This window comes from Parus major, chromosome 3, assembly GCF_001522545.3.
Source record: "Parus major isolate Abel chromosome 3, Parus_major1.1, whole genome shotgun sequence".
NCBI lineage: Eukaryota > Metazoa > Chordata > Aves > Passeriformes > Paridae > Parus > Parus major.
Window position 1 is genome coordinate 88,298,877 of NC_031770.1, and position 27,467 is coordinate 88,326,343.

Sequence of the window (27,467 nt, forward strand, 5' to 3'; positions counted from 1 at the left end):
ACTGCAAGAACCATATCACCAACCAGCTCATACATTATATTATGAAATACAGATTTCTGTGTCTAATATGTAACAACTTCAAAAAGTGATCCTATTTCTTTTTATGGTAGCTATCACAGCTAAACATCACTAAAACTATGCTAGCACTGTTAATGCCCTGGAAGAGAGATTATACCTAGAGCTCTTCTCTATCAGTAAAACATGCCACAGGCATGCCCAAAATTTTCCCTTTTAATGTAATTTGGAAGATGAGAACTGAAAATCATACATTTTTAACAGGTTAAAAAATGCTGAACAAATTATAACACTTTAAAGTGCATCACAGGCAAATACCATCGTGACATCCGTGTTACAAGAAAGACTGCAGAATTCCAGTTTCAACTAGAAGAATTGGAAAAATTGAAAAAGGGACTGTTTGGACTGAAAGAAAACACATTTTACCACTTATCTATGATTCCTCAAGTATTTATGTGCACACTATAGCCTTCATGTACATTACTCTTTAATGTTTTCTAGTATTTCATCTTCAGCTGGGGTCCACTGGAATAACACCCATGAAACAAAAAAATGATGAAAAATAAAGTCTATTCCAGATCCATTTCATTTAAGAAATACTGCTTTAAGACTTTGAATCTATTATGCAAAAACTAGTGTGTTTTTTAATGAGAAGTTTCTGTAACAAAAATACTTTCTTATGAAAAAGTTATTAAATAAAAGTGAAACAGATTTTTGTCAATATTCTTAAGCTTAGATAACTGTAAGAGACACTGATGTGCTGATTTTTAATTTAAGGCTTGAGAAAGGAAAGTTTCAGAGGGAAATACACAGAAATGTGGCTGGGTTTCCTATGAGTCTACATTAGCTAAGGGCATAATTAAAACATAATTATGTCCCAAAGACATTTCCTCCTTAGAATCCTTAACTTCACTGATAAACCTGCAAGCACCTTGGGTTTAAAAGGTCAGGCAATACTGCTTACAAGTTCTTACAAGTAAAAGGTAAAAAAGGGTTTGCTTTGTTTTTATTCCTTATAGTGCTCAGAACTTCGAGTTTGTCAGTCAAAAAACAAATTATATGCAAACTGTAAGAAAACAGTATCAAGTGAAGTTACAGATTATTCCCCTGCTAAAAAGAACTGGTGCAGTATCTACCCTTGGAAAGGGTGTGCATGTGTATTTATGTATTTATGTTTACATGAAGTTGTAAGTTAACAGTACCTTTTCAGTGTTGTTTACTTATATAGCGTATGGGCAGAAATGCAAAAAAAAAAGTTACTTTCATCTTACTTTCCTAAATTAAGTGGAACATATAATCTTATATTCACATCTGATTTTTTATCATCTGACTTCTTATGTGTAAACTGGAATTATGATGTGCTTTGTTTACTTGTCTAATTTGGAACCAAAAGTAAAACAAACTAGAAGAGAAACAAACAGCCACACAACAAGCCTACATTTTTTTGTTTAGTAAAGAAGTTAGAGCAGCAATACCTACAAACATATTTGTGTGAGAAATGTGAACAATGTTGATGTTACTGGTAAATCTCTGCAGCAAAGTCAGAATTTTTTATCCATCAGGAAAGCAGAAATGGTATCAACTGTTCTGTAAAACTTGTACTGTTAATCACATCAGGCAGCAACATCCACAAATGCAACATGGCATGTTATTTTAATGACAGCAATTCCATACTATTATTTATATCTAAGTCCTAATAAAAATCATTATCTGATGCAAACAACTTTAAACAATTTTGATTTCATCTCACGATGCTTAATTAAACAGGAAAAAACCAGCTATCTCTAGCCCTGATTAGATGAGCTAATTTTCTGCAGTCTTCCCAGAACCACTGTGTACACAAGATTAAACACAAGTAACACTGACAACGCTAATAGGGACTCCCCTCTAGCCACAGTTATATCTTTACAGGCATTGCTAATCATCTCTACTTCTGATACAGCAAATAAGGAATCTTGTCCCAATTCCCTCCTATGATTTGGTAGAATTTAACAGCACTCTGCAATAAGTTATTCAAGTATAATCACAAAAACATAGTGTCATTTATGTTTAGAAAGTACCCTCAAGATTGAGTCCAACTATAAATTTAACACTGCCAAATCCACCACATGTCCCTAAGTACCCTCCTTTTTGGAATACAATCAAATGCAACCCCTGTGAGTGTGCTCTCTCAGTCCTCTCTCTTCCAGAATCCATTGTAAATCTCCTTCCTACTGCTGTAGTCAATAGGCACACAAAACAAATTGACAAAACCAAACCATGCAGACCAGTAATCCACCAACAGCACTCCAACAAGCTTTCAAAATTCTGAAGCACTCCACAAGAGAAAGGAACAGAATGTTAACAAGCATAAGCAAATGTGCACAGGACACACAGGACATGAAGGAAACAAAGGACAAATTCCCACCTATAAAACACAACTTTAAATAACAATACATGACAGCAAGAATCTTGCGTGGACTTATCACACATCCTGTGATAGCCATAAAGCCAAAACTAACCCAATTTTAATGGCAATTGAAGCTTATTTTCATTCAGCTAAAGAAGGATATTATGATTTTATGATTCCAAACTCCATGGCCAGATGACAAGAGGTTTTTCAAGAAAATCTTAGTTGTCAGGCTCAGCTCCAGCTATTCGTATGGAACCAAATAGTGAAGAATAACAGCTGCCCCCAACATAAATCCTCAGGATTTTCACTTAATTTAGTCTTACTAAAATAAGTGCTTACTGCTTATTAGCAAACTACCATAGCCAAAGGAAAATAAAACAGAATCTTTTTCCATATACAACCAACAAGAATACTAATAATTCAGCTTGACTGAAATGCAACACCAGTAATCCATGTATTTGTAGCTTGAGGTCATGCCTTTAATTCTCATGCCTGGTTGTATAAATTTTTACTATAAAACAAATTGACTCAAAAAGCCTCTTCTGCATATTGCTTATTAAAATACTAAAGGGACTCCAGACTATTCTCTTCAGCCAGGATCAAGGCAGTTAATCGATCTCAACAGCCATCTGTCTTCAGGTGAGTATCACCTTCAGGAACAGTTATGTCCCATTTGAACAACACACCTGTTGTCCTCCAGGCTTCAATCTGAATGCAAAAAGACCACTAAGGAAGTTATACAAAAAAGGAGCAGATCTCCTGATGTTTGACTCGCTGATACTAAGCTGATTTCTGGAAACTAACAAGAATAACTTTTTAACTTGGTATTATTGAGTGTACCACTGTCACAGAGGCTATTTAGCTCCTAACAACCATTTCAACCTGTAACTCAACATCTTGGTTGAGTCACTTTGCAGTTATGCACAAATACTTTGATTTCATAGACTTGGATTTTCTTTACCTGGCTCTTTTCTTTAGCTTTAAGGGTTAAAATTCAAATTAAATATTAATTTTTACTTCAGGCCCACAGGCCTAGGATGTAGGCCTGCCTTGAGTCCCCTAAAAACTGCAGATTACTGTATTTTATTTTGAACTTGCATTGAAAGAAAAGGTTTAATGTAAATTAAACAGTAAGTTTGGGAATAAAAATGAAAAATGGAAATGAAAAATGCATTTTCACGTTTCTTCTGACAATTAAATCACTTTTAGCTAGTTATTAAAGAAATTTCGAGAGCTAACTTCGTAGAATACAAAACACATTTTGAAACATACTGCCTGAAACATACAGTTATACTATGGAAGTACTGCCATTCAACATATAATAACATTATGAATAGAATGTAATTTTGCCAAAAACATAATAAAAATTATTCACTCAAAATCTTTAAAATTCACTTGTTCTATTTCACTACAACTAGTGTATGAAACCATAAATTCCAAATTATTGAAGACAAATACAAATAGTAAGTAGTTCTACTGAAGCTAATTTTTAGTCATTGGTGGAAGGAAAAAAAAAAACTTTGTGATTTTAAGTAAAGTTTAACACAAAAATACAATTTAATCAATAATGTGAGTATCTAGAACCCTGATAACCAATGAAAGCAACAACCATATTCTTTCCTTTATCAACACTTTGCTACCATGACATAGTCCTCCACTGCAGAATTCAGGAAAGAATACCTTACAGCCAATATATGCAGCACTTTTATTACAATTTTGTTTTATATATCCTAGAAGAGAAAACAACATCTTCTTAAAGTTCTGTTTCAGTGTTAATACATCTCAGGAGAATTCAAGCCTGGCCACCTATTTACATTTACATATTACAGTACTACTGATGTACAGGTTTTTTTTTAAATGAGATTTTAATCCATATAGAGGGACTTCACTTTTATCTTTATCTCTTAGATGTTAAATACTGAGGTTTGGTCCAAACTGTCTCTCTAGCCTGCAGATTTGTAAAGTTTAAATAATTCAAGAAAAAAAATAGCAGATAACATTCAATTAGAGAATCATAATTAAAAATGTGACAGAATAAAGATCCTTTTCAGATTTATGAATCAAAAATAGTAGCTCCTAAAATAGTAGCCACCAATACCCAATATGAAGGGGGAAAGTAAGAAAATAATTAAATCTAAGAGCAAAAAAAACCCACAAATCTCTAAGAAATGAGAAAGTAAAATACCAAACCCAAACATAACCAACTGACTGAGAAAATATTCCTGAGGATTTGAGCAGGTGGAGGTTGCTTTAAAGAACCACTACATCATCTGTGCATTATAAAATGTACCGGGGATAGTTGTACCATGCTTAAAAGCACTGACCTGAAGACTGCCAAGTGCCTACTTCTACTTTTGTTTAAATACACAGGGCTTTTAAAATAACCTAAGTGTATAGACTTACAAAGCACTAGAGCATAAACAGTTCTAATTTGCATCTATACATTACATTTGTTTATTCCATACTATCTTGTCTCCCTCTAGTGGCTGGCTCTCACAAACATGGGTTTCCACCCGGATTGGGCCCTGTCTGCAGAATCACGGTAATTCAGGCTGGAAATGACCTCAGAAGGTCCCTAGTCCAAGCTCCCCATCAAGGAATTTCTGGTTGCCTTGGTAGAAACAATCATCACCAGCTTTTTGCAATCAAGATAAAGACTCACTCTTGAATCCAGACTTCCAGAACCTGCTAAGATCATTTGGAAAAGAAATGAAAGAGCCAGGAAAATAAAGTCACTGGAACTATCATTTGGCTTAGTTTCATTGTTTCTTAACAGAGTAGGAGACATATTTCTTTGCATATGGATGCAGTATATGGCTGTCACATTATCAGTCCTCAGCTTCATACAGGATCACCACGTGTGGAAGGAACCAGAATATATCAATGATCAACTGAAGTTCAAAAGCTTCATTGTGAAGGGTTTGCTTCTTTACTAATAACAGACTCTGAGCAAGGTTGAATTTGAGTGAACTTTCCTTTTCTTTCTTCCAGCAAAACACCTGTCATTCACTAGCAAAAGGGATGAAGAGGCATACCTCAGACAACTAGAAAACAACCTGCTCCATGCCATTTGCAATCAACTGTGATACAAAACAACATGCCCAATGAAACTACAGTAAATTAACCTGGAAGGCTGAGTCAGGTTGAATAAGAGGCTTTGCTAGCCTGAGTGCCATCACATCTCTGAAGAAAGAGTCCTAGAACACAGGGGCTAAAGAGCTGTGTCTCATTTTCCATAAGAAGTCACAAGGGCAATAAAGCTGCTCTGTCACAAAGATAATTTTCTCAACATAGTAATACTTCAGTTTTGGAGATTTATTGAAAAAATAAACCCCCACACTCTTGCACAATTTTAAGATGTGCTTCAGTAGCATATGCAACAATAATTAAAACTAGTGAAGTATCAAAGTGCAGTACCAAAGTAATTACTTTTCAGTACAGGAGTGTATAACCAGCAACTCTTACTTCTGCACAAAGTGGTAAAAAATCACAGTACTACAAGAGGGCATTTTGTACTACCATACACCAATTACTGCTAAGAAAAGGAACATGTATCAAGTATATGTAGTAGTGAAAAGCAAGAAGTGAGGGGCTGCCTTAAAGCCTTCCATCTGTATCAAAATCTCAGATCCAGGCTGTTAGCTAAAGAAGTAACTGCATAAAACCTTAAAGAAACTGATTTTGCAGTCCTTTTTTTCTTTGTTCAAAATACTGCATTATCTTCCAACTCCTCCTTTTCACATTCACAGGTTAATCATACAAAAATATCTGAAAACAGAAATCACACTGGAGTCACATCTCCCACACCTTTTTTTTTTTTTTTTTACAGGGTCAGGAGTTACTTTTTAGGCAAGAACAGTGAAAAAAATCTATGAGAATCAATACCTGTTTAGAGTAAAAATACAATTTATAGGAAAAAAAAAAAAGAGTCTTAAAATAACACTAAAATTATGAAGCCAACTGGCACAACCATTCATTCAAAAGTAATGCATCTACTCCATCAACTACATTTGGCAGTTGATCCTTTCATCTGAAAAACAACCATTTACAATTTAGGCACTCTTAACCTAGAAATTTGCAAAGTAATTTTAATTGCAGTGCCTAAATTAGAAAGTGTTTTATTTTGCATTCTGCATTTGTCCCTGTTGTGAACATGCCAATACATGACCATTCCCTCCCCCACCTCATCCACAGAGCATCTCTACATCTCTATCAGAACTTTCTTTGTAGAAATCATGTTACTTGATTTCTTTTCTCCACTGACTACATGGCTTCACCCTTCATACGTCATGGATTCTTCTCTAAAGGTAAAATATAATTTCTTAAAAGCTTTTCTACAGTGTTTTTATCAACGAGCCCTGAGGTATGCCTGAATCAGTTACTCAGAGCACAGGAGGAGTTCTTTTTGGCACAAATTGTCCATATCCTATGCTTAGCCTGGAGACAATGCTTAGCCAGTTCACTGCTAATGTGCTCACAGTAACTTCCTTCCTGCTGAAGACTGAAGTTGTGTGACAAGAATTCTTAGGATTGGAAATTGGCATAGACGTCGCAGCTATTAAAGACAAAAACGAACCAACAATTTTGAAATCATAACCATTTCCAGCAAATTGAACACTCCCTCTTTGCAATACAAGAGTCAGTAGGTAATACATCATTAACCTTAATCTTTAAAAGTATCATACATCTTCACAATGCTCCAGTAAAATGAAATAGTGTAATTAATTATCTCCACTCTACAGGAAAGGAATAGTGGCACAAATGCCAGAAAATAAAAATATCAAAAGAAGAAAATAGCAATAAGTAGTATTAATCTTCCTTTTTTTCAGGACATTAAACATTGTATGACACTACTGTGAAAAATCACAGGCCACCAACCTCAGTTAGAGGCATGAAAAATTAGTTTTATTTTTTATCCCAGACTGAAGCTGGTTATCTAGAACTTGAAAAGGACCAGAATTACATGGAAGTAGTAACCTGCTTGTGAAAAATGCAGTAACCAAACTCCTTGTTTGATTCACAATATGCTTTCTAACTCTTGAAGCTAAACACAGGATCACAAACCTTCACTTATTTCTAGGGCCTATCAAGAGATGCTATAATAGAAAGTCATAACCCTGTTACTGAAAACAGGATCCAAAGTGAATACATGTCTTCATACATATGCATGTACATATTTGGTCAAAGCACAAGCAGGTAGAATCAGATGTGTTCTCCCAATATTTTAGGAAAACAGAAATAACAAATACATCTTTATACTATTATTGTTTCTAATAGCTCTGGCATGAGGTCCTCCAGGGGATGCCAGTGGATCTCTTTTCCACCTTGGTCCTTCATGGGCTGCAGGGGCACAGCTGCTTCACCATGGGCTGCATCACAGGCTTCAGGGGAATCTCAGCTCTGGCACCTGGTGCACGTCCGCCTCCTTCTTTTGCACTGACCTTAGTGTCTGCAGAGCTGTGTTGATCTCACATATTCTCACTCTCACTGGCTGAAGCTGCTATTGTGAAGGCTTTTTTTTACCCCCTTTTCTTGAATGTTATCTCAGAGGTACTACCCACCACTGCTGATGGGCTCAGCCCCGGGCAGCAGGGCATCCCTCCTGGAGCCAGTTGGCATTAGCTCTGTCTGATAATGGCAGAAGCTTCTGGCAGCTTCTCACAGAACCTAACCCTATAGCCCCATCCACTACCAGAACCTGGCCACATAAACCCAATACAACTAGCAATAAACTGGCATTAACTTCAAAATTTACTGCCATTTTTTAGAGATGTTGTTGAGACCTAGGTAAAAAAATGCATTTTGAAGATTGTTTCAACAAACTACCTAATCCTTTTAAATCATATCACATTTAAGGAACTAGATAAACAGATGTTTAGTATGAGTAGATAATCATTCAAATCATACCTTTAAATCCCTTCCTCCTTCTCAAAAAATTTGCAGACAAGTTGATCTATCTTCTATGTCTTGGAAGAGGCGTATGTACCATAATTCATTTTAGCCAACTTTGTATAAATAGCCATGGCCCAGAGAACCTTAGGTAACTAAAGACTGTCTACCAAGCACTCCAAAATACTTCATGGTAATCCAGAAGGCTGAGATCTCACAATATTAAAGCATCACACTCCACACAAAGCTGAGATAAGGTCCGAAACTCTGCTCTAACACGTACTACAGGCCAGGCAGAGAAGGATGAGAGAGGAAGCCTGCTTCATTGTACCTGAGCTGTTCAAGATAAGGAGCAGCTCACAATCCTCCAAAAATTAAGATATTACATCTTCCTCACCCACAATACTCTCAAAAATATTGGCAAGAGTGATGCCAATGACTAATATGTCAGTAAAACATCCCACTGCACTGAACAGTATTTTCTCACTATTTCCTGGAACGTATTTTTCTGTCTTCTGTCCCCAGTTTCTTCTTTCATTCTTCAACTGTAAATTTGGTAAGGCAAGACTACTTCACATAGAGCTGTCCAACTAATTTTTTTTTATTAAACAACAAAAAAGGTTAACCTTGTATCTCAGACAGTACTGGGTTTGGTCACTTATCCGCTTGGTGAATTAATTTAGTTACGTAGTACCTGTATTTTGTAAAGAACAGTGGTTTCCTAGCAATTTGCTGGTAAGATTTTTCTAGTCCACATTTATAAAACCCTCTTTATGGGTTGCCTTTTTACTGATAGTTCAGGTCAATACCCAACAAAATGACTAAAATTACAAGCAAAGAGAGCAAAAAATAAAAAACCTTTAAAATAAAAACCTTTAAAATAAATTACTGTACCTTTTTCCCAGTTTTCTACTTCAAAAAGCATCTATTCAAATCTGTAAGCACAATGTAGACATTAATTCCATCCCCACATCTACATACTGACATACATTTTATTTGCTGAATTACCTTATCTGCATCCACTTTTCCTCTGATAAATTCTTTCTTCCAAAATTCCAGTGCCTGCTCCAGAGTCAGGCCGATGCCTTTTAGGAAGAGGCCGTACTGCATCCGGCCTCCGTGACGGAGGTGGTGGTTGTCACGGAGGGCTCTGTGCAACTGCCGCATGCAGAGAGGGAATGACTTCACAGACAGCTGACAAGAGAAGAATTTCTGTTTAGGGCATTTAATTTTAGGACTGATAATTTAATTTGTAGGATATGTGTTCAGTGTGATTATTCATTAGCTCCATTTGAAAATGCCAATGGCTGGAAGAAAAGATATGCATGTACAGAGAGCCTTGGGACTGAAGTCATAACACAAGTGAGTCCATAAACTATCCAATTCAATATCCATCTCAAGAACTCTGTCCCAAGGACACAGTTATACAGGTGGTAGTATCAGATTGTCTCCAGCTCTGAAGTAACACAGGTTTAATTGCTGTCAGGAAAAATATTTGCGCACTTGCATTGCAATATTTCTTGACTCTGCTGTATTTTAGCATCTGGAATGGCAAAATTACCTTTGATAGAGTTTTGGGGGGTTAGGGAAGGGGAGAGGATTTTAACTCACTGCCAGAGAAACACTTATCAGGATTAAGATGGACACTGAAAACATATGATTCCTAAAATTTGGATAAAGGAGTTATAATGTTTTTAATCAACTCTGTGAAATTTATGCACAGTATTTCACATCACGTGTTTTACTTTCATTTTATTTACTTCCTTGTCTTCAAAACCCCTCCTGTAAGTCAAAAATCAAAAAGAAGCAGTGAAAAAGACTAATACTGCAACACAGTAATCACAAACTAAACAACACGGTTTGCAAGATTGTTAAGAAAATTTTGGTAAATTCTACTTATAATTATGTTAGGCATTTGTGCAAGTACACAAAACTGAACAGCAAATTAAGCATTTCACTGCAACCTCACTCTGAATCTGAATCCTGATTAGATGCATTTTCAGCTAATTCTGCTTTGTTTTGAACTTCTACACAATTTCATTCAACAGTTACAAAGCAAAGATGAACAAAAAGAAGATAAAGACCATATATTTAGTTTGTATATAGAGAACTTGCATTAAAAAAGTTATACTTCACATCCTATATAACTCCAGAAATACAACTTACAGCATCAATTTGCTCCAGAGAAATTTTTCCAGTGTTCTTTTGGATGCTGTAATCTGGGCCAACATAAGAATGGCTGAAAAAGAAAGCAAACAGTATGGCATCATTTAAAGCAGTTCCAAAATATTTTTAAGCTTACAAATTTAGAAAGAAAATAATTTATCAATTATGGGCTGCAAATATTTCATATCAGGCAAAAACAAGAAACCAAGTAATGAGGACTCTTAAAGCCAACATTAGAGCAAACGTGGCAAAGAAACCCTCTTTCCCTTATATCTGAAAGAAGAGGTGAGGGATCATACAGGATTTAGATCAGAGAGATCACTGAAGATCATCTAATCTAACCCCTGTTCAAAATGGTGTTTGCTACAGCAGGTTGCTTAGGATCTCATAAAGCTGGGTTTTGAGCATATCCAAGGACAGAGACTCATACCCTTCTGAGCAACCTGTTCCAGTGTTCTCCCATCCAGACAATCAAAAAGTGTTTTCTTATGTTTAGGCAGAATTTCCTGTATATCAGTCTCTGCCCATTGCCTCCTGGCCAATCACTGGATACCACTGAGAAGACTCTCATTCTTTCTTTACTCCTCCTTATCAGACATCTGTTTACATGCACTGATAAAATGCACACACACACACACTTCCTGAAATTTATCTGCTCCAGGCCAAACAAGCTCAGTTCTCTCAGTCTCTTCTCATATGTACTGAGGAGCCCTGGATTGGACACAGCCCTGCAGACATGGTCTCACCAGTAGGTCTCACTCAGTTCTGGTAAGCAGAGCAGAAGGATCATCTCCCCTGACCTGCTGCAGGTGTCATTCCTAATGCCATGCAAGAGGACTGTTTGCTTTCTTTGTTTCACAGGTACCCTGGTGGTGCACAGACACCCCAAGGTCTTCTGCATTCACAGCCATTCAACCCTCAACTTATACTGGCACATGGGGTAATCCTCCCCAGCTGCAAGCCTTGCTATTCCCCTTTGTTTAACTTCACAGGGCTCCTGGCAGCCCATTTCTCCCTCCTGCCCAAGTCCATCTGAAAGGCAGAGCATCCATCTGGTGCAAAACATTCTTCCCAGTCTTACATCATGTGAGACTTGCTGAGTACACACTCAACTCCATCACCCAAGGCAATAAAGCAGAAGCTAAAGAAGATAAGGGCCCTAGGTACTCCACTAGGGATTGGCCTCCAGCTGGTCCTAATGTCCCGTATCACAAACCTTTGAACAGTGCATTTAAGAGTTTTTAGTCCAGCTCACTGTCCATCTACTTAGCCCATACTTCATCAGCTGTCAATGAGCTGTCAAAAACCTTGCTAAAGTCAAGATAAACAGCATCCACTGATTCCCCCAACCCATCTATTGAGTCTTCTATGAAAAAATGACCACCTATGAGGCTAGTCAAGAATAAATTTACCATTCACACTTCTACACTGACCACCAATGGTTACTTTCTTTCTATATCTGCAACTGAGATGAGGGCTCTTCTTACTCTTTGTGAAGCCAGGGTCACTTTTTGCTTTCTTCCAGTAAAAAAAAAAAATCTTTCTACTTTGCCATTTGTGTACCACAAAAACAAATTTAAACCCCCCCTGATGTATCACTGTGGATTCCTACTGGAAAAAAGTAAAAACTCAAAAATTGAAGAGTAACAGTAAATCTGGGATGGCTTTTCCTGCATTTCTGACATATCAACACAGTTTAAGTCCTAGCCAAAATAGCACAGAAATTTATTTACATGTGCTGTCTTATCTTTCACTCATACTGCATACAGTATGAGTATATAGCTTTTGAAAGCTGAGCTAAGTTCAGGGTAACCGTACACTGCAGCAGAGACAGTCACACAGACATTGTCACATTGTCAAGTAATTTCAAATCAAACAAAAGCATTTAATGCCCAGCTTTTGCTTTTAGATACTTTTTCCATGCAGATATTTGCAGGGCTGCAGAACACACCCAGGGAAATTCTTACAGCAGAACCCAGAACCCGAATGAACTCAAAACCTGGCAGTATTACAGGAAATAAAGTAAACAGGGGCTTTTTTGATTATTGGTCCAAAAAGCAGGTTGCAAAGTCTGAGTAAGAAGAAATTTCTTTGTGCAAGAGGGGTTTTGTAAGTAACTTACAAGGCCCATACCTTAAGTCTTTGAAGGCATGCAGAATTTAACTCCAGGAAAAAAGGCATTTTGCTAAATGACAATACCAAGTGCTACACATTATTCTGTGACACTTCAATACTGTGAAATATAAAAAGCATATAACTAACAGTTGATTTTATTACAGTGTAAACAGTGTTTAATTATATGTACATTTATTTGTTCCTTAGTCTTGTTTCTGGGATGCCCTGGAACATTAGACAAACTTACCATACTTAATAGATTTTCTTTCCATTACACAAAAGGTATAAATAATTTAAAGTATTTAAACCATGTGTGTCTATTATCACTAATTCTACTACAGAAGCATCTAAATTCCCTTGTAGAAACAGACCTGCATCACTTTAAGTAAACTATGAACAAAACAGAAATTATACTCACGAAAATATTACAACTGAAGCACAAAACAGATAACAATTGTTTCTTAGGCAACTTCATTTTTTTGGAGGGTTCTGTTTGATTTGCTTTGTTTGTAAAAAAACAGTTTGGGAAACCTTGCAGGAAGCAATCACAGAATGAGTGTCGGTAACTTCTTAAGCTCTACCACAATCACTTTAGGTCATCCATTTGTATCCTACAGTATTTATCAGAATCATACCAATACTGAAAAAAAATTGGTAAGGTAAAGAAAACTACTTTTTCCTTGAATCCATAGAAAGGACTGGCCTGGAGAGAAAAGGTCCAAAGAGAAGACACAGAAGTTTTCCTGCAAGTGAATGAAGAAAGCCTTCAGAAGTTACTGTTAAAAATAGGACATTCTCTCTGAATCTTGCTGACCACTGTATCTGGACTTGGTAGGAAAATCTACTGTGAGAACAGAAAACTCAAAGCTAAGAGGGGCCAGGAGGGAAAAGAATAATTCTACTTTTCAGATTCTGAAAAGGTCGAATATTCTTATCATGGTAAGCAAACAGGAGAAGTTATTAATTTGTTACATTAAAAAATAGTGTATGACATTTCACAAGGTCCAATTTTCTTGATACCTGACATCTACAAGCTACCTTCAAAAATGATGCCAGGTTAAAAACACATTACAACACAAACTAATCAGGTTTGTGATCATTCTCACTTTCTTCCCATATTTTTTGCTTTCAGTTTTAGCTCTTATACGGACTCATGCTTTCTTCTATGTGACACAGCTATTGAGATTACTTCCTGACCAAGCTGTGTTCTTACCTAGAAATATCTGCAGTTCCTCATAATGTATTTTTGTGATTTACTGGAATGCAAGCAGCAATGTCTTCACTTTTCACTTTAAAAAGTTTTCTTTTACCTCCATATATAAATTCCTCTCTCCATTCAGCCTGACTCAATCACTTAGAAACTGTTTTTTCTAAAACCCAAAATCTTAGTTACTAAGATTTTTTTCTAGATGTTTTCTAAACACATCTTGTAACCATTGATCAGTACATACATCCACACAACTGTTGACCAAGAAAAAAATCTCCACTGCATCAACGTTTCCAAGAATGAGACCTATGACTTTCAAATAAACAGCTGTAGGACAGTTCTGATAAATGTTTTGTTAGTCACAGATGTGTTTGTGCATCACAAGATTTAGTAAGGATATGAAGGGCACTTTGTAGATGTTGAGAATAGTGAATGATTGCAGTATCTCAAGCTGTGTATCCTTCTTTACTTGCTAGTGAGATGAACATAAGTGTGAAGGAGGGTGAATATGTCTGCATGAGTACTGTGTTATCCGTTTTAAAAAATCCAGTCTTGCGAAGAACTTGGTTTCTCTATCACCCTTACAAAGTATCATTTGAAGACAGAATTAACAAAAACATCAAAACGTTGTTTGTAAAGGATGTTAGAAGACCATTTAGTACCACACCCCACTTAAAATGGGATTACTGCCAATATTAGTCAGGTAAACCATCGGCTTTTCCATCTGAATCCTAAAAATTTCAATGAACTAAGACTACCTACATCTGGGCAATTTGCTGCACTACCTTTCTAGCATAGACATTTTTCTTAATGTTTGATCTAAACCTCCCAAGCTGCTAAGTGTGATCACTGTAATTTGTTAAATCCTCTGCTACAATTGAAAATTCCAATACTACAATGTTTGTCCTCCAAACACTTGTAGGCTGCTATTTGATCTTCCCTAAGCTTCTTTTTCACTGGACTAAACTAAGACAACTCAGCTTCTCCCTACAACTCATTCATAGGCCCAATCCTATAGTAGTGTGCTGGGATTACATACAAGGGGTTTTGTCCATTTTAAATTACTCCTGATGAATATTTTAAACAGTAGAGTTACAAGCCTGTACGCCTCATACAAAGCAGGAGCTGAAAAAGTGTTCTTCTCACACATTTATATATTAAGGTTCCATCTCTATTAAGTTGTTAATGTTTCAGCAAGTTCAATCTCTTTGTAGCCTACTGTGAGCATGTGAAATCCCTGAACACAATCTTGCACCAAATACTTTAACATTTTAACTAAAAATGTTCTCTTTTTTTTTGGTCTAGTACAAATAGTACTAAAAAGAGCCAATGAAACAGAACAGGATAAAAAGAGAACTAAATCACAGACAAAATACATATCTAGTTCTGAACAATCCAATTACAAAATACATGTTATTTCCTTTTTAAAAAATAATGACCATGGGTTAAAATATCTATGAAGGCATAATCCAAAGTAAAATAACCTTTTTTGAGGACTAGATAATTTCTAAGTCACAAGCAGATTTTAATAGGTGGCAAAGCATGTGTGGGGCATTAAAAACTAAACAATGCTCTGTAACCTACAATTCTATGCTCTTTTCATTCATTTCTAAGCTTTTGCTTCCCTCACAGAGGTCTACTGATGTATGCCGAAAATAAAATACTGCTTTATAAATTCAGATAATGAAGGTAAAAAAGTCTACAACTAGCTAATATTCTCCTTTCTCATGAGCAAGATGAAGCAAAATAGATCACAGATTCACAGAAATAAATAACCAAGATGATCTATTTGGTCACCTGCCTATTCAGCTGCCAGAGGTTGCTCTTCAAATTGCAAGGTCGGATATATTTTCTTCATTTTAAAGAAACTTCCAAACAGGCAACTTGGAAGCATTTATATCATTGTTTTGGTTGGTGACAAAATATAAACTGGAAACAGTCCCTCCATTTTCACAAAAGCAAAATGGAAGTGATTTACCAGCTGTATAACATACATGTCCAAGGTAACACAAGAACGTACAAAAATACCAGCTGGCATAAATGTGGGGTATAGTCTCCCTGTTAAAGTAACTTATTTTGTAACCTTTCCCTTCCCCTTATTTAAAAAAAAAATGCACAGACAGGACTGATTGTGATACTGAAGTACTGTTACGCTTACACAGAACAGAGCACACATCAAAAGAAATTTTCAGTTTCTCAGTGATTACTCCTAGAGAGCACAATTCATAAAAAGCTAACTTAATTGCTCTTGATCTTCAAATTGAGAAAGGTATGCCACTGAGGTGCATTTTTTACAATGCCAGTAAGATGTAGGGTAATAAAATCACAGAAGGTTATTGGCATTCAGAAGTACCCCCAGCTATGTAACAGTAACAATAACACTGAAATCCTTGTTCTCATTCATTTCATTCATTGCTCTTGAACAATGTTCAATCATATGTAAATAAGCACAGATACAATGAAAGCTATTTTTCTTATTCTCATTTAAACTGAAAACAAAACATAAAACTCTTTCTATATAATAAAAATTATGAGTTTTTTTTTAAATCAAAACAAAATGCCAGGTTTTGGGAACAGATAACTCAAGCAGTAGAGCACAAGAGTAGAAAATAAGGAGCATGATCCAGCAAACCAGATCTGCATCTCAATTCCCCATGCAGTGCTGCCATGATGGAACCTCAACACTTCCATTTCTAATTCAGCCAACATCATTTCAATGATCTTAATGCTAAGATGCATGTGTTCAAAAACACCTTTCATTGCTGACATCCAGTATTGAAGTAAATTTCTATCCTTAGAGACATTAAAAATTCTACAAAAACTAACACCTGAGCAACCTGATCTAACCAGATCTGCATTGAGCACAGGCTAGATTAAATCATCACCAGAGGTTCACTTTAAGCTAAATTATCCCATGATTCTAAACCAGCTCGCTCTAATTGTATGGAATTTGTCCTCCTGCATATGGCCAAAGTAAGAAGTAAAGTCTCCCATATAAAGTGGCAAAAAGCAATCATTAATACAAGAGACCAGAGTTCTCTGCTTATCCTCTTCTACAAATAAAGTAGAAAACCTACATAAAGATATTTATCTATACACACACACACAACTAAGAGGGAGGCAAACTATTTACTCTAATGGTTCAATTTTCAGTAATCTACATAGGTCCACTAAAAGAACAAATTAGTACTCCATTCATCAATGACAGCAAAATCTTCCAAGAAGAGGAGAGAGCATAGAATATTTGCAACAAGGAAAGCACATGCTCTGAGCACTGCAGTTTGGAATCTGTTTTGTTTGTAAAGGAGCTTAACAACTTTGCAGTTGCTATAAAAAAACACCACTGTATAAAAGCTACAACTATTTTTTGTTACTCAGAAGTAACACTAGTTCTATACATTATGTTCCATGACATTCATAAAGCTTTTGTTAAGTTGGAAGAATAACTTTTGGGGTTTTTTTTTCAAAGCAAATCATGCAGATGAGGTCTGTAAAAAACCTGTACCTAAGGCATTCTACCACAACAATTACTTTAATCTGTATGAGGTAATATGCTTTCATTTTATACTACCTGAGGTGATTAAGCAGAGGTTGGAGTCTCTCATCAGATTGTATGGAAGGAAGTGATCGTGCTGTCAGCTGGAAGAAAAAAGTACAGTTAATAAAATATTAGCTTAAAAATATTGATAACACAAGGCCAGAATTATGTTAGAAGTCACACTGCGCTGTTACAGCTTTATACAACAGCGGATAAGACATAATTTCTCCTACCAAAAATAACTAAGCCTTCCAGAATCTGAAGCTAGCAGAAATATTTACAAGTTAACAAACAGTGAAAAATAATTTTTCTACAATTGCAATACTATTAGAATTAAATAGCAAGACATCACTGAAAGTGGTATATGTTTTTCAAAACATATTTGAAGTCATATTGTGCCTCTACCAATGTAAATATAATCCATGAAGCCATATTATATATAATTTAGATTTGTATAAAAGCAATTTACATAGTATTTAACACCACATGACTTTTATATAAACATGCTTCTGTGTACACTTTTCTTTTTAAATGGGCACAACCTGTTTTGGAATTCGATTGTTCTAAAATATGTATTTTTATTCTTCTAATCTTCTAGTTAAAACATTCAAATTTTTTTGCAAAAATAAACCTATCAATCTCTAGATCAACAAATACATGTTGCACTATCAGTAGAATATTAGTTAATTAGTGTATTAACTAAAATAACTGGAAAAATACATGTATTAAATTTGCTTAGTATCTGTATAAAAGGTGGCTACCTTCACCTATAAAAGCTACAAATGTAGCACTTTGGATAATTCTGACATATATCTAACATAAAATATTGAACATAAAAATGCATTTCAAGATTCTGTGGCAGCCAAGTTAGGCTGTATTTTGAAAACTACCTTTGAACATATTCAACAAATTTCAAGGTATTTCACACTGTATAAATAAGCACAAGTTCTTAAATATTTTACAGGTAACTCAAAAATAGTATGCAGTATTAATTAACTTAATTAGTATACATATTCATTAAAAATAAGTAATTTCTTACACCCATTCATTACATCCATTTCACAGCCTTTGCTGCTAGGCAGAAGTCAGACTGGGATCAAATTTGAAATAGGCACCTCAAGCTCTCAAACCATCCATTGAATAAATGAGAGGGTGTTCAAAGCAGCTGTCTGCCAAGGGAAGGTGGAAGCCACTGAACACAGGGACAGCAGGGAAGGAGGAAGGGGCTGTTTCTGCTGCTGAGGGAGCCCTGGACTGCAGCAATCACTGCTCCACAACATGATTCTTCTCAGTCCCAGGTAACCCAAGTGTACTCATCCGATCTGACTGCTGCAGAAAATGTGAACCTGGCACTCTCAGCAACCCATTCATCCTCCTTTTAAAGTAAACAGCTATCTTGCAGTTACAGCATGATCCACGTTCCCTTGTTTTATGGAACTAGACTGAGATGCATATGATACACTAAAACTTCAGTAAACCTCATTTATTCAGAAGTTTCTTTTAATTAAAAAAAAACCACCACTCATTTTCCTGCCATTGAGTTTTAAAGTATGTTTTACATTCACATCCCCTCTAAAGTAACCCTTTAATTCTGTTTTAAACACAACCAGAAAATCTGAAACTATTTCTGAAAAAATCTTGGAAGCCTTCTAAACACCAACCAAAGTTATGAGAACAAAGATTGAACCACCTAAAACACCATATGCTTCTTTCTCCATTATTAACAGATACAGAAAACATTATTTGTGTGCACACAAATACATAGGTATAATTTTACATATGAAAAGCATACTGTATTTTCCTCTATGCAGTACTTGAAATACTGCATTTAATCAGAAAAAAAACATGCATTTATGAGAGGATGTTTATGAAAGTCTGACTGAACAATGATGCAATCAGAAAAAAAAAAAAAGGTAACATTCTAAACCTAAAAAAGTATCAACATTATTGTCAAAGTTGTATATACCATACACTCTATTTTTGTGTAAGCACTATCAATTAACTGAAACACTGGTTTAAAACTAATTTAGGAGACTTGTAGTAATTGAGGCAGAACCAAGACTTAATGATCTTTAACCAAGGTTTTTCTTGATGCTACAATGAAAGACTATGGAAGGGGTGGCCTATGCTTGGCAGTTTCAGGATCCACCATTAAAGAGCAAAAAACCAATCCCTTGGTTGGTTGAAGTCAAAGGAGAATCCACATGGCAAATATTTTTCTGAATCCGCAAATCTTAGAAGAAAAATGACTCCCCATTTTCCTCTATTATGTTGCCTGGACAAGGTAATGTTCTCTACAGACCACAGTGTTGTGAAAATAAGATCTAACACTTTTCAAATCTTAGAACAAACACTTTTCCCAGTTATTTCTAATGTTTATTTTCAGGAAGATGTGGGATCCTCATGACACTGCTCTTTTCTATCTAACACTAAGGATAGCTTTCTTTAAACATAGTTGAGGAGACCTCATCAAAATATTTGAATGACTTTAACTGAAAGAGTACATTTTCCTTTTATATATCCATAACCCTTGCCTGGATTATAAAAAAAAGGTAACATTTTCAAGTAAAAGGTTTCTTCTTATAACCTTACGTTTTTATTAACAGAGCCACATTGTAAACAAAAGCAGCTTTTACAAAGATCATGGTAAATAATTGCTAGTGTTTTTAAACAGCTAAGTTTTATGAGCTTTTTAAACAGCATTTTTCTAAAAGATGATTCCTATTACACATTCCAAATTGAGATTGTGAAGACTTTTTCCAACCACTCTGAAATGAAATTTAGACCAATTCCTGAAAGCACAGCCTTGCTTTCACCTCTATACAATACTCAACATAAAGATCATCATACCAAAGGAAAAAAAAAAGCAAAAACATGGCATTTGACATTTTTGATACATGAAAGACATTAAAATGTTGTCAAGTAAAGAGCTCCATACTCTAATCATGTTGAAGCAGTTTAATTTACAGAGAATATAAAACATTGGTGACTTAAGATAATTCAAGTGCCAAGGCCTGTATGATCAGAGGAGAGGGCAGGGTGAGCTGCAGACTGGCACATGCAGACACCTCAAAGCTAAACTGAGATAGTGACCTCATAACCTCAAGTTCAGCAATAAGGCTGAGGGGTAGTTTTTCCAAAGTTACCATCACTCAAGACCTGGTTGGGCATCAGTCTGCTGCTAGTAAGCATTGATTGTGGGTTTTTTTGGTTTTGTTTTCTTTTTTGTTTAATAAACTGTTTTTACCTCAATCCAGCCATGTCACAGGTCATAAAACTGAAGAGATCAGTGTCTGGTCCCTCCACTTCCCCTTATGAGGATGCTGGAGACTGCAGTGAGGTCTCCTCTCAGTCTCCTCCAGGCTGAACAGACCAAGTGGTCTCAGCTGCTCCTCATATGGCTTCTTCTCAAGGCCCTTCACCATCTTTGTTGTCCTCCTTTGGACTCTTCCAGCTAGCTTAATGTCTTTTTTACAGTGTGGCACCCAAACCTGCCCTCAGCACTCGAAGTGAGGCTGCCCCAGTGCAGAGCAGAGCAGGACAATCCCCTCCCTTGCCCAGTTGGCCATGCTGGGCCTGGTGTCCCCAGGACAGGGCTGGCCCTGCTCGGGCTGCCAGGGCACTGCTGGCTCAATGTGCCTTTCCATCCTCCAGGACTCCCAAGCCCCATTCCACAGCGCTGCTCTCCAGCCTCTCATTCCCCAGTCTATGCCCACAACCAGGGTTGCCCCATCCCAGGTGTAGAATCTGGCACTTCCCCTTGTTAAACTGCACATGGCTGGTGACTGCCCGGCCCTCTAATTTGTCAAGGTCTCCCTGCAGGGCCTGTGCCCAGCTTACTGCCTGATCTATCTGTGCCCAAATACACTATGGTCTATTTGTTACCATTAAATGCACCACCCAGGTACAGTATGAGCCTGCACAGCAGCAAAGTGCAAGAGGGAAAGAAGGTAAAAGCTTCTTTCCATAAAAATGTAAACAATGAGTAAAATATGACATCATAATAGCACCTGCAGCAGTAACTCATCTAAAGGAATAGTACACAACTAGAAATTATCTTTTGTGGAATTAAAAAAAATTACTTTTTGCTCTACTAATCCAACGCTACTATACCTATTCAGGTCTTTTCAACTTTTTGAAACAGAGACTGCCTTTAGCAATAACTATTTAACATTAACAGGCACTACACTTGTTCCAACTAACTCATTAACACCAAACAAACTTTATTCAAAATCTGTTTGGTAATCAATCTAACAGAACTATCAATTTTATTTAACCAAACCATTCATGTTTCTTTTTATTGACAATACTGTAGCCATGCCATATCTCAAAGTCAGAGCAACAGATCCCAGCTTTCCCCCTTCACCAGAAATACCAGAGAAAAGGAGAATACAGTTTCTATGAAATTTTTTACCTTAATTCTGGGTTGTTTTTTTTTTTCCTTAACCCTAGTTTATCTAGATTAGCTACCCTTCTGGAGTACACATTTGATGAAAAGAAAAAACAATCTTCAGGAGATGCTACAAAAGCCTTTGGGAAGCTTTCTTCTTCTCATTCCCATTTTAAGATAAGGAACAGGTTAAAAATAATTCACTATATTATTATAGATACACTACACACATCTCAGAGTACTCTTTACATATTTATAGGATCAACAGAGAATCACAGGCTGATCTGGGCTGGAAGGGGCCTTAAAGCTCATCGAGTTCCAAACTCTCTGTCATGGACAGTGACATCTTCCTCTAGAGCAGAGCCCCATCCAGGCTGGTCTTGAACTTGAACTGCACAAATATCCAGCAAGATTACGATAAATAGCATGTCTTTAAGTGTCAGTTCCACTTACACAGAGTCCAACTAAAAGGCCATGCTTTCATATAAAAAGGGAAACTCTACGAAACAATGACATTTCAAACATAAATCGTTCACGTAAAATTTCTTTCCCACTGCAATCTGTCTTCAGCAACAAAAACTAGTTTTCATGTACATTTTATTCTAGAATTCAGCCTCACAAAGTAATAGTCGCAAAAGACTTCTTAATGCATTTCTCTCTGATTAGAAGCATTGTTAAAGAACAGAAGCTCTAAAACTTTAAAACAACTTCATTTTCACCACAATCTGAATTTTAGCTGGCTGTTCTCTAAAATGTTTTTTTAAAGGATATGAATTCTCCAGTAAGGCATTTTAATGCACCAAGCACCAAAATACTTGTTTTAGATTGAATTTCAGACACAACATCTAGAAAGATATTGTACTTCTGAGAAAGCCTTAATATTACTTTGGTTTGCCTTTATTTATTTTTTTAAAAGACATTTCAGAATTATATTACCTGGTTTGTATGACTTTGCACTAAGAGTTAAGAGACGCAGATACTGCCAGAACCCAAGAATTCAAGCTAATTACGCTCCAGAGAAACACCTTCAACATCCAACTAAGCTGCAGGCTGTCTCATACCAACAAAAACTGATTGATTTTGAAACATCAGCTATGGTGCTAATGTTGTTAAAAAATGTCACAATGCAAATGCTATGCAGCTGGGGAACCTGGAATAAGAGAGCAGTGTTTGCATGCCAGTATGCTGCTGTACCTAGACAGCTGACATTTTAACACTGATCAATTTTCTTTTGAAAAAAGTTGGGGTTTAACCTTTCACAGCATCTTACAAATCCCAAGCACTGTACAAAATTAATAAGTAATTTTTGCCAAGGCTTCTTCAGCTACTAGAAGTTATTTCAGCAGCACTTACAGTGAAATATGATCAATAAATACTACACCAAACAATTAATGTTACATCTATTCCATAACACACAACCTATATAACAGCAAATAGCAGTCTTCAAAACTAACAAAACTATGCAAAAAATGCTTTTGACATTATCTAACATTTTTTTTAAATGGATCAATATAATTTAATACATAAAGCATTTAGATTATTTCCATCTAGTACCACCAAATTTATGGAAGAAAGGAAATAAATAATACAGATTGCCATTACTGGGCTTCTAGTACAAATGTAACAAACCTGACATTTCTAAAGCACAGGAAAAACTTTCCCTCCTGAATCACTAGTGGATGATATAAGTGTCAATATAAGGCTGAACTTGGTTTTGTGGGTTTGCTTTTGTTTTGCTATTTAATTACATAAAACTCCAGACCAACTCCTCACACACACACACACCTCTTCACAGTAACACAAGCTAGCCAAAAGAAAATCATACAGAACATAAAGTGGCCTTTTATGTCTAAGGAAAGCAAATCAAAGGCAGCAACTAACTTATTTAAAAACAAACAAATGAATTAGTTATATTATTAGCACTGTCATTTTCTTTTTGGACTCAAAAAGGCAAGGCACAATAGTTACCAACGTTGCTTAGATGCTTTACCTAAAACCTTAAAACCTATACACAAGTATAATAAAATATACATTATGTTCCAAAATATATATTCTAAATATTATATAAATAATGTCTTTTTTCATTTTGCCAGTTAATTCAAGCTGCCAAAGGACAAATTTTTCATAAGAGAAGAAACAAGAGTTGTGCAGTGTCCTTGCTAGCATGTCCTAGATACTTATCTAATACTTTAAGAACTCTGAAGAAACCAAAGTCCACTAATTTCAGCTCAGCATTTGTCAAATGCACTCAGAATAATAATTAATGTTTTCCTCGGGCACTTGCTTCTGAAAGTAATTGATTTATTTTTGCCATTTGGAAATGTCTAGGCTTTCATATTTGCACTGAGGTATAAATAACACCTGGATTGGAGTCTCATATTTAGTCTTTAAAGCAAAATTTTTCAATCCTTAAACTTTGTTAATTGCTAAACAAACTGTTGCTGGGTTTTGCAAAATTATTACTTGTGCATATAATCATTTTACCAGCATGTGAGGATGACAGCATGTACATGGACTCATCTCTTCTACTATTTTGCATACTAAAATAAAGCTGAAGTTGACAGTTCTGAAGATACTTAATAGATATTTTCCCCTAGAAATAAGTTACTGATTCCATCTTACAACAGTGTATGTGTGTTTCAGGCTTTAATTATATGTAGACTGAAGTAGACATTTAAGAAGCTACCTTGTCAGCAAAATCCAAATCTTCTGTTAAATAATACTGCTTCCCATAGTTGTGAAGGTTCTTCAGTGATTTTATCAACTGTTTCACAACTGACTCAACCTTTACAGAGAGCTTTCACAACTCTTATTTTAGTCCTCAGTTCTTTTTTTTTTTTAATCAACCTCCAGATACCTAGTAATTTTCAAACCAAGTACACTAATGGAACACTCACCCTCACAGCAAGCATGGAAAATGAGATAGTTTCTTTTATTTCACTTTATTTCACTATGAACTTCTGATTCATGCAAACCATTCTTCATCTCTTCAGTACTGTTTACTTTTCTTTGGCTGCATGCAGATCTTTTGTTTCTTTTTCTGGCATTATTTATGTACAGTTTGTTGCTTCTCCAGTCCTTCTCCCAGGTTCACAGACTAAATGGTCATTCCAGTACTCCAACATAACCTGGAGCCCTCAGTTCAACTATACAATGATGTTTTAACTTGCATCCATGGAGCATTACTGAAGTGGGAGAAGGTAACTCAGACAGCACTGATTTCCCCAAGGTCTTAATGTTATGATTTTAAAGTTACACACACACATACACACACAGCCCCTTGCGCTTCATTTGTGAGAAAGCCAAAATCTCTTCATAAAATCTCTTCTTGGTAGAAGCTACTAGCCAGTATCACACAAGAAGCAGTTAGTTAGAATGTATGAAAGATTATTATTTAAAGACCCTCAAAGTCAGTCACAAACCATGGTTTGTGGTCATCAATCCATCACAAACTTCATCAGTCTAGCACTGTGTTTCAAAACTGCTTTAAAAACAACCACACACTGGTAAAAGCTCTCTGATGCTAAAGACTATATAGTCAAAAAGAGAAGAAACTAGTCTCTATATACCCATCCAATACACTTGATTAAAAGCTCATTTTCCACAGTCATCATTACTACTACACGGCTTCATCAATGTAGACATTCATAAAAACCTTCAGTTAAAAACTGTGATGTATTTTATCTTTACAAACCCTATTACTAAAGCCCTATGCACTACAGGAAATAAATGTCTGCTACTGTATAAAAATCAGTTACTATAAATCAGTTTTATTACAGAACTTCAGAAGAGATATTTAGATTTTATTAGTAACAAGATTTTACTACTGGGAATCAATTATCTGTCCAAGTTCTAGGCTCCCCTCTACAAGAGAGATGGACATATCAGAGAAAGACCAACACAGGACCACAAAGATGAAGGAAGGGACTGGAGCATCTGTTATGAGGAAAGACTGGGAGAGTTGGATCAGTTCAGCATGGAGGAAGGAGGCTCTGGAGGATTCCACCAATGCATATACCTAACTTAAGGGAGGGCAAACAGGACAGAGCCAGGCTCTTTCCATGGGTTACCAGTGACAGGACCAGATGAAATGTGGACAGCAAACTGAAACACAGGAGATCCCATCTGAACATCAAGAAACACTGTCTGTACTGTATGTTGTGTATTTGGTTTTCAACAACTGTGATTCTCAATGTGGCCGAGGTTTGAATGCACCTCTGAAGATCATCTGGTCCAAACCCTCAGATAGAACAGGGTCATCTAGAGCTCTTTGACCAGGACTGTTCAGCAATATCTCCAAGGATGGAGATTTTGCAATCTCCCTGGGTAACCTGTTGAAACCAAATACACAATACATAATACAACCCATACATAATACAGTACCAAATATTTCTGAACTACTAAGCCTTTCTGTTTTGCATGCAAGAGATTCCGTTCTCTAAGAACCCTCAAAAGTCAACATTTTCATCTGCATGGTAGAGAAATTTTTTAAATTACTCATGATTTTATTAACAAATTCTAAAAAGATTGCTAAGTCCTTTTTCAGGAGGATGAAATGAAGGGGAAACAAGATCATTTTACTCTCAGATTTCCTTCAAGGAAAAATTAATAACAAAAGATCTTAAAATCACTTGTTCTTAGAGACCAGGATTACTTACTGAAGTTGACATTTATCATAGCTATGCTCTTATTCAATCCTTAAACTATAAAATAGATACACTAACATCTAAGGTAAAAGGATACAATTGCAAAACATTTTTCTGTGTTTAATGAGCTTCTCAAATCTTCATATATTTACTTTTTTCCCTTGATACAATTTCAAAGAAGTTTAAATAATCCTTAGGAATTCCATACCTGATCTTTAGTAATGAACAACACAGAAAAGATTTATTACAACAGCCTGCATGACACCAATCTCTTACTTTCAAAACTCAGAAGGCAGCATTTGAATTTCAATTGCTTTATTCTCTCAATATGTGGCACAGCTTGAAAATCATCATTTTGTTGCTAAAACTTGGAAAAATATCCATCTTTTAAAAGTAAAAAGGCATTCGGAACACTTTTGCTCCTTTGTGCATATTTTACAATACTGATTATCTTTTATTAAGAAGGAAAATCAAATCTTGCCAGCCTTTGATAGAGTTTTAAGCCCCAGTTTCCCAGATGTTCAAGTACCAGTGATTACATTCTTATCTTTAGTGTGTAGAGCTGAAAACATGACAGGCACTCAAATTTCATAAGGCTAAAACCTAGCATTAATCTGAGCCTACTTATCATCATTTTCCAACATTTTATTTCATGTCAACTCTCAATTGCCAGTAACAGCAATGACACTACTCAGACATGAGTAAGAGTTAATGCTTAAGTATTTTCTTGAAAAAGCAGAAAAGGACACTTGTATCAAGGAAAACTACTAGAAACTCAAACAACATGCAATGCTCTATTTATTTTTTTTTAACTATTATTTGCATTTACAGTTATTACAAATATTTGACTTCTGAATAAACAAATACACTCTGACATAAGAACACTTCCCCCAGGAGTAAATTTCACAAGGCAGAAAACAAAGCTTTCAAAAAAGCTACTTATTTATAAAACATAAATATTGCTGCCTTAGAACTTAACTATGGAAGTGTGACCTCGGTTTGACCCTTATGAAGGCCTGTGGCTCAGTGCTTTCAGAGCAGAAGTGCACACAGCAAGCTGCTAGAGCGAAGGTGAAGCTGGTGGCTTCAGGCCCCAGGGATGCTGTCCC

General features: G+C 36.0%; 1 protein-coding gene across 2 annotated transcripts in view; it reads right to left on the reverse strand.

Moving 5' to 3' along the window:
- PRIM2 (DNA primase subunit 2) overlaps window positions 1-27,467 on the reverse strand; it is an 89,174-nt gene that overhangs the window by 21,726 nt on the left and 39,981 nt on the right. The window contains exons 7-9 of one of the 2 annotated variants that reach the window (XM_015622953.3): window positions 17,356-17,423; window positions 10,463-10,535; window positions 9,305-9,490 (exon numbers count right to left, since the gene is read on the reverse strand). In XM_015622953.3, coding sequence (XP_015478439.1) covers window positions 9,305-9,490; window positions 10,463-10,535; window positions 17,356-17,423 — 327 coding nt within the window. Of the gene's footprint in view, window positions 1-9,304; window positions 9,491-10,462; window positions 10,536-17,355; window positions 17,424-27,467 lie in introns of those variants that run through there. The other variant, XR_004496492.1, reaches the window with a different exon arrangement.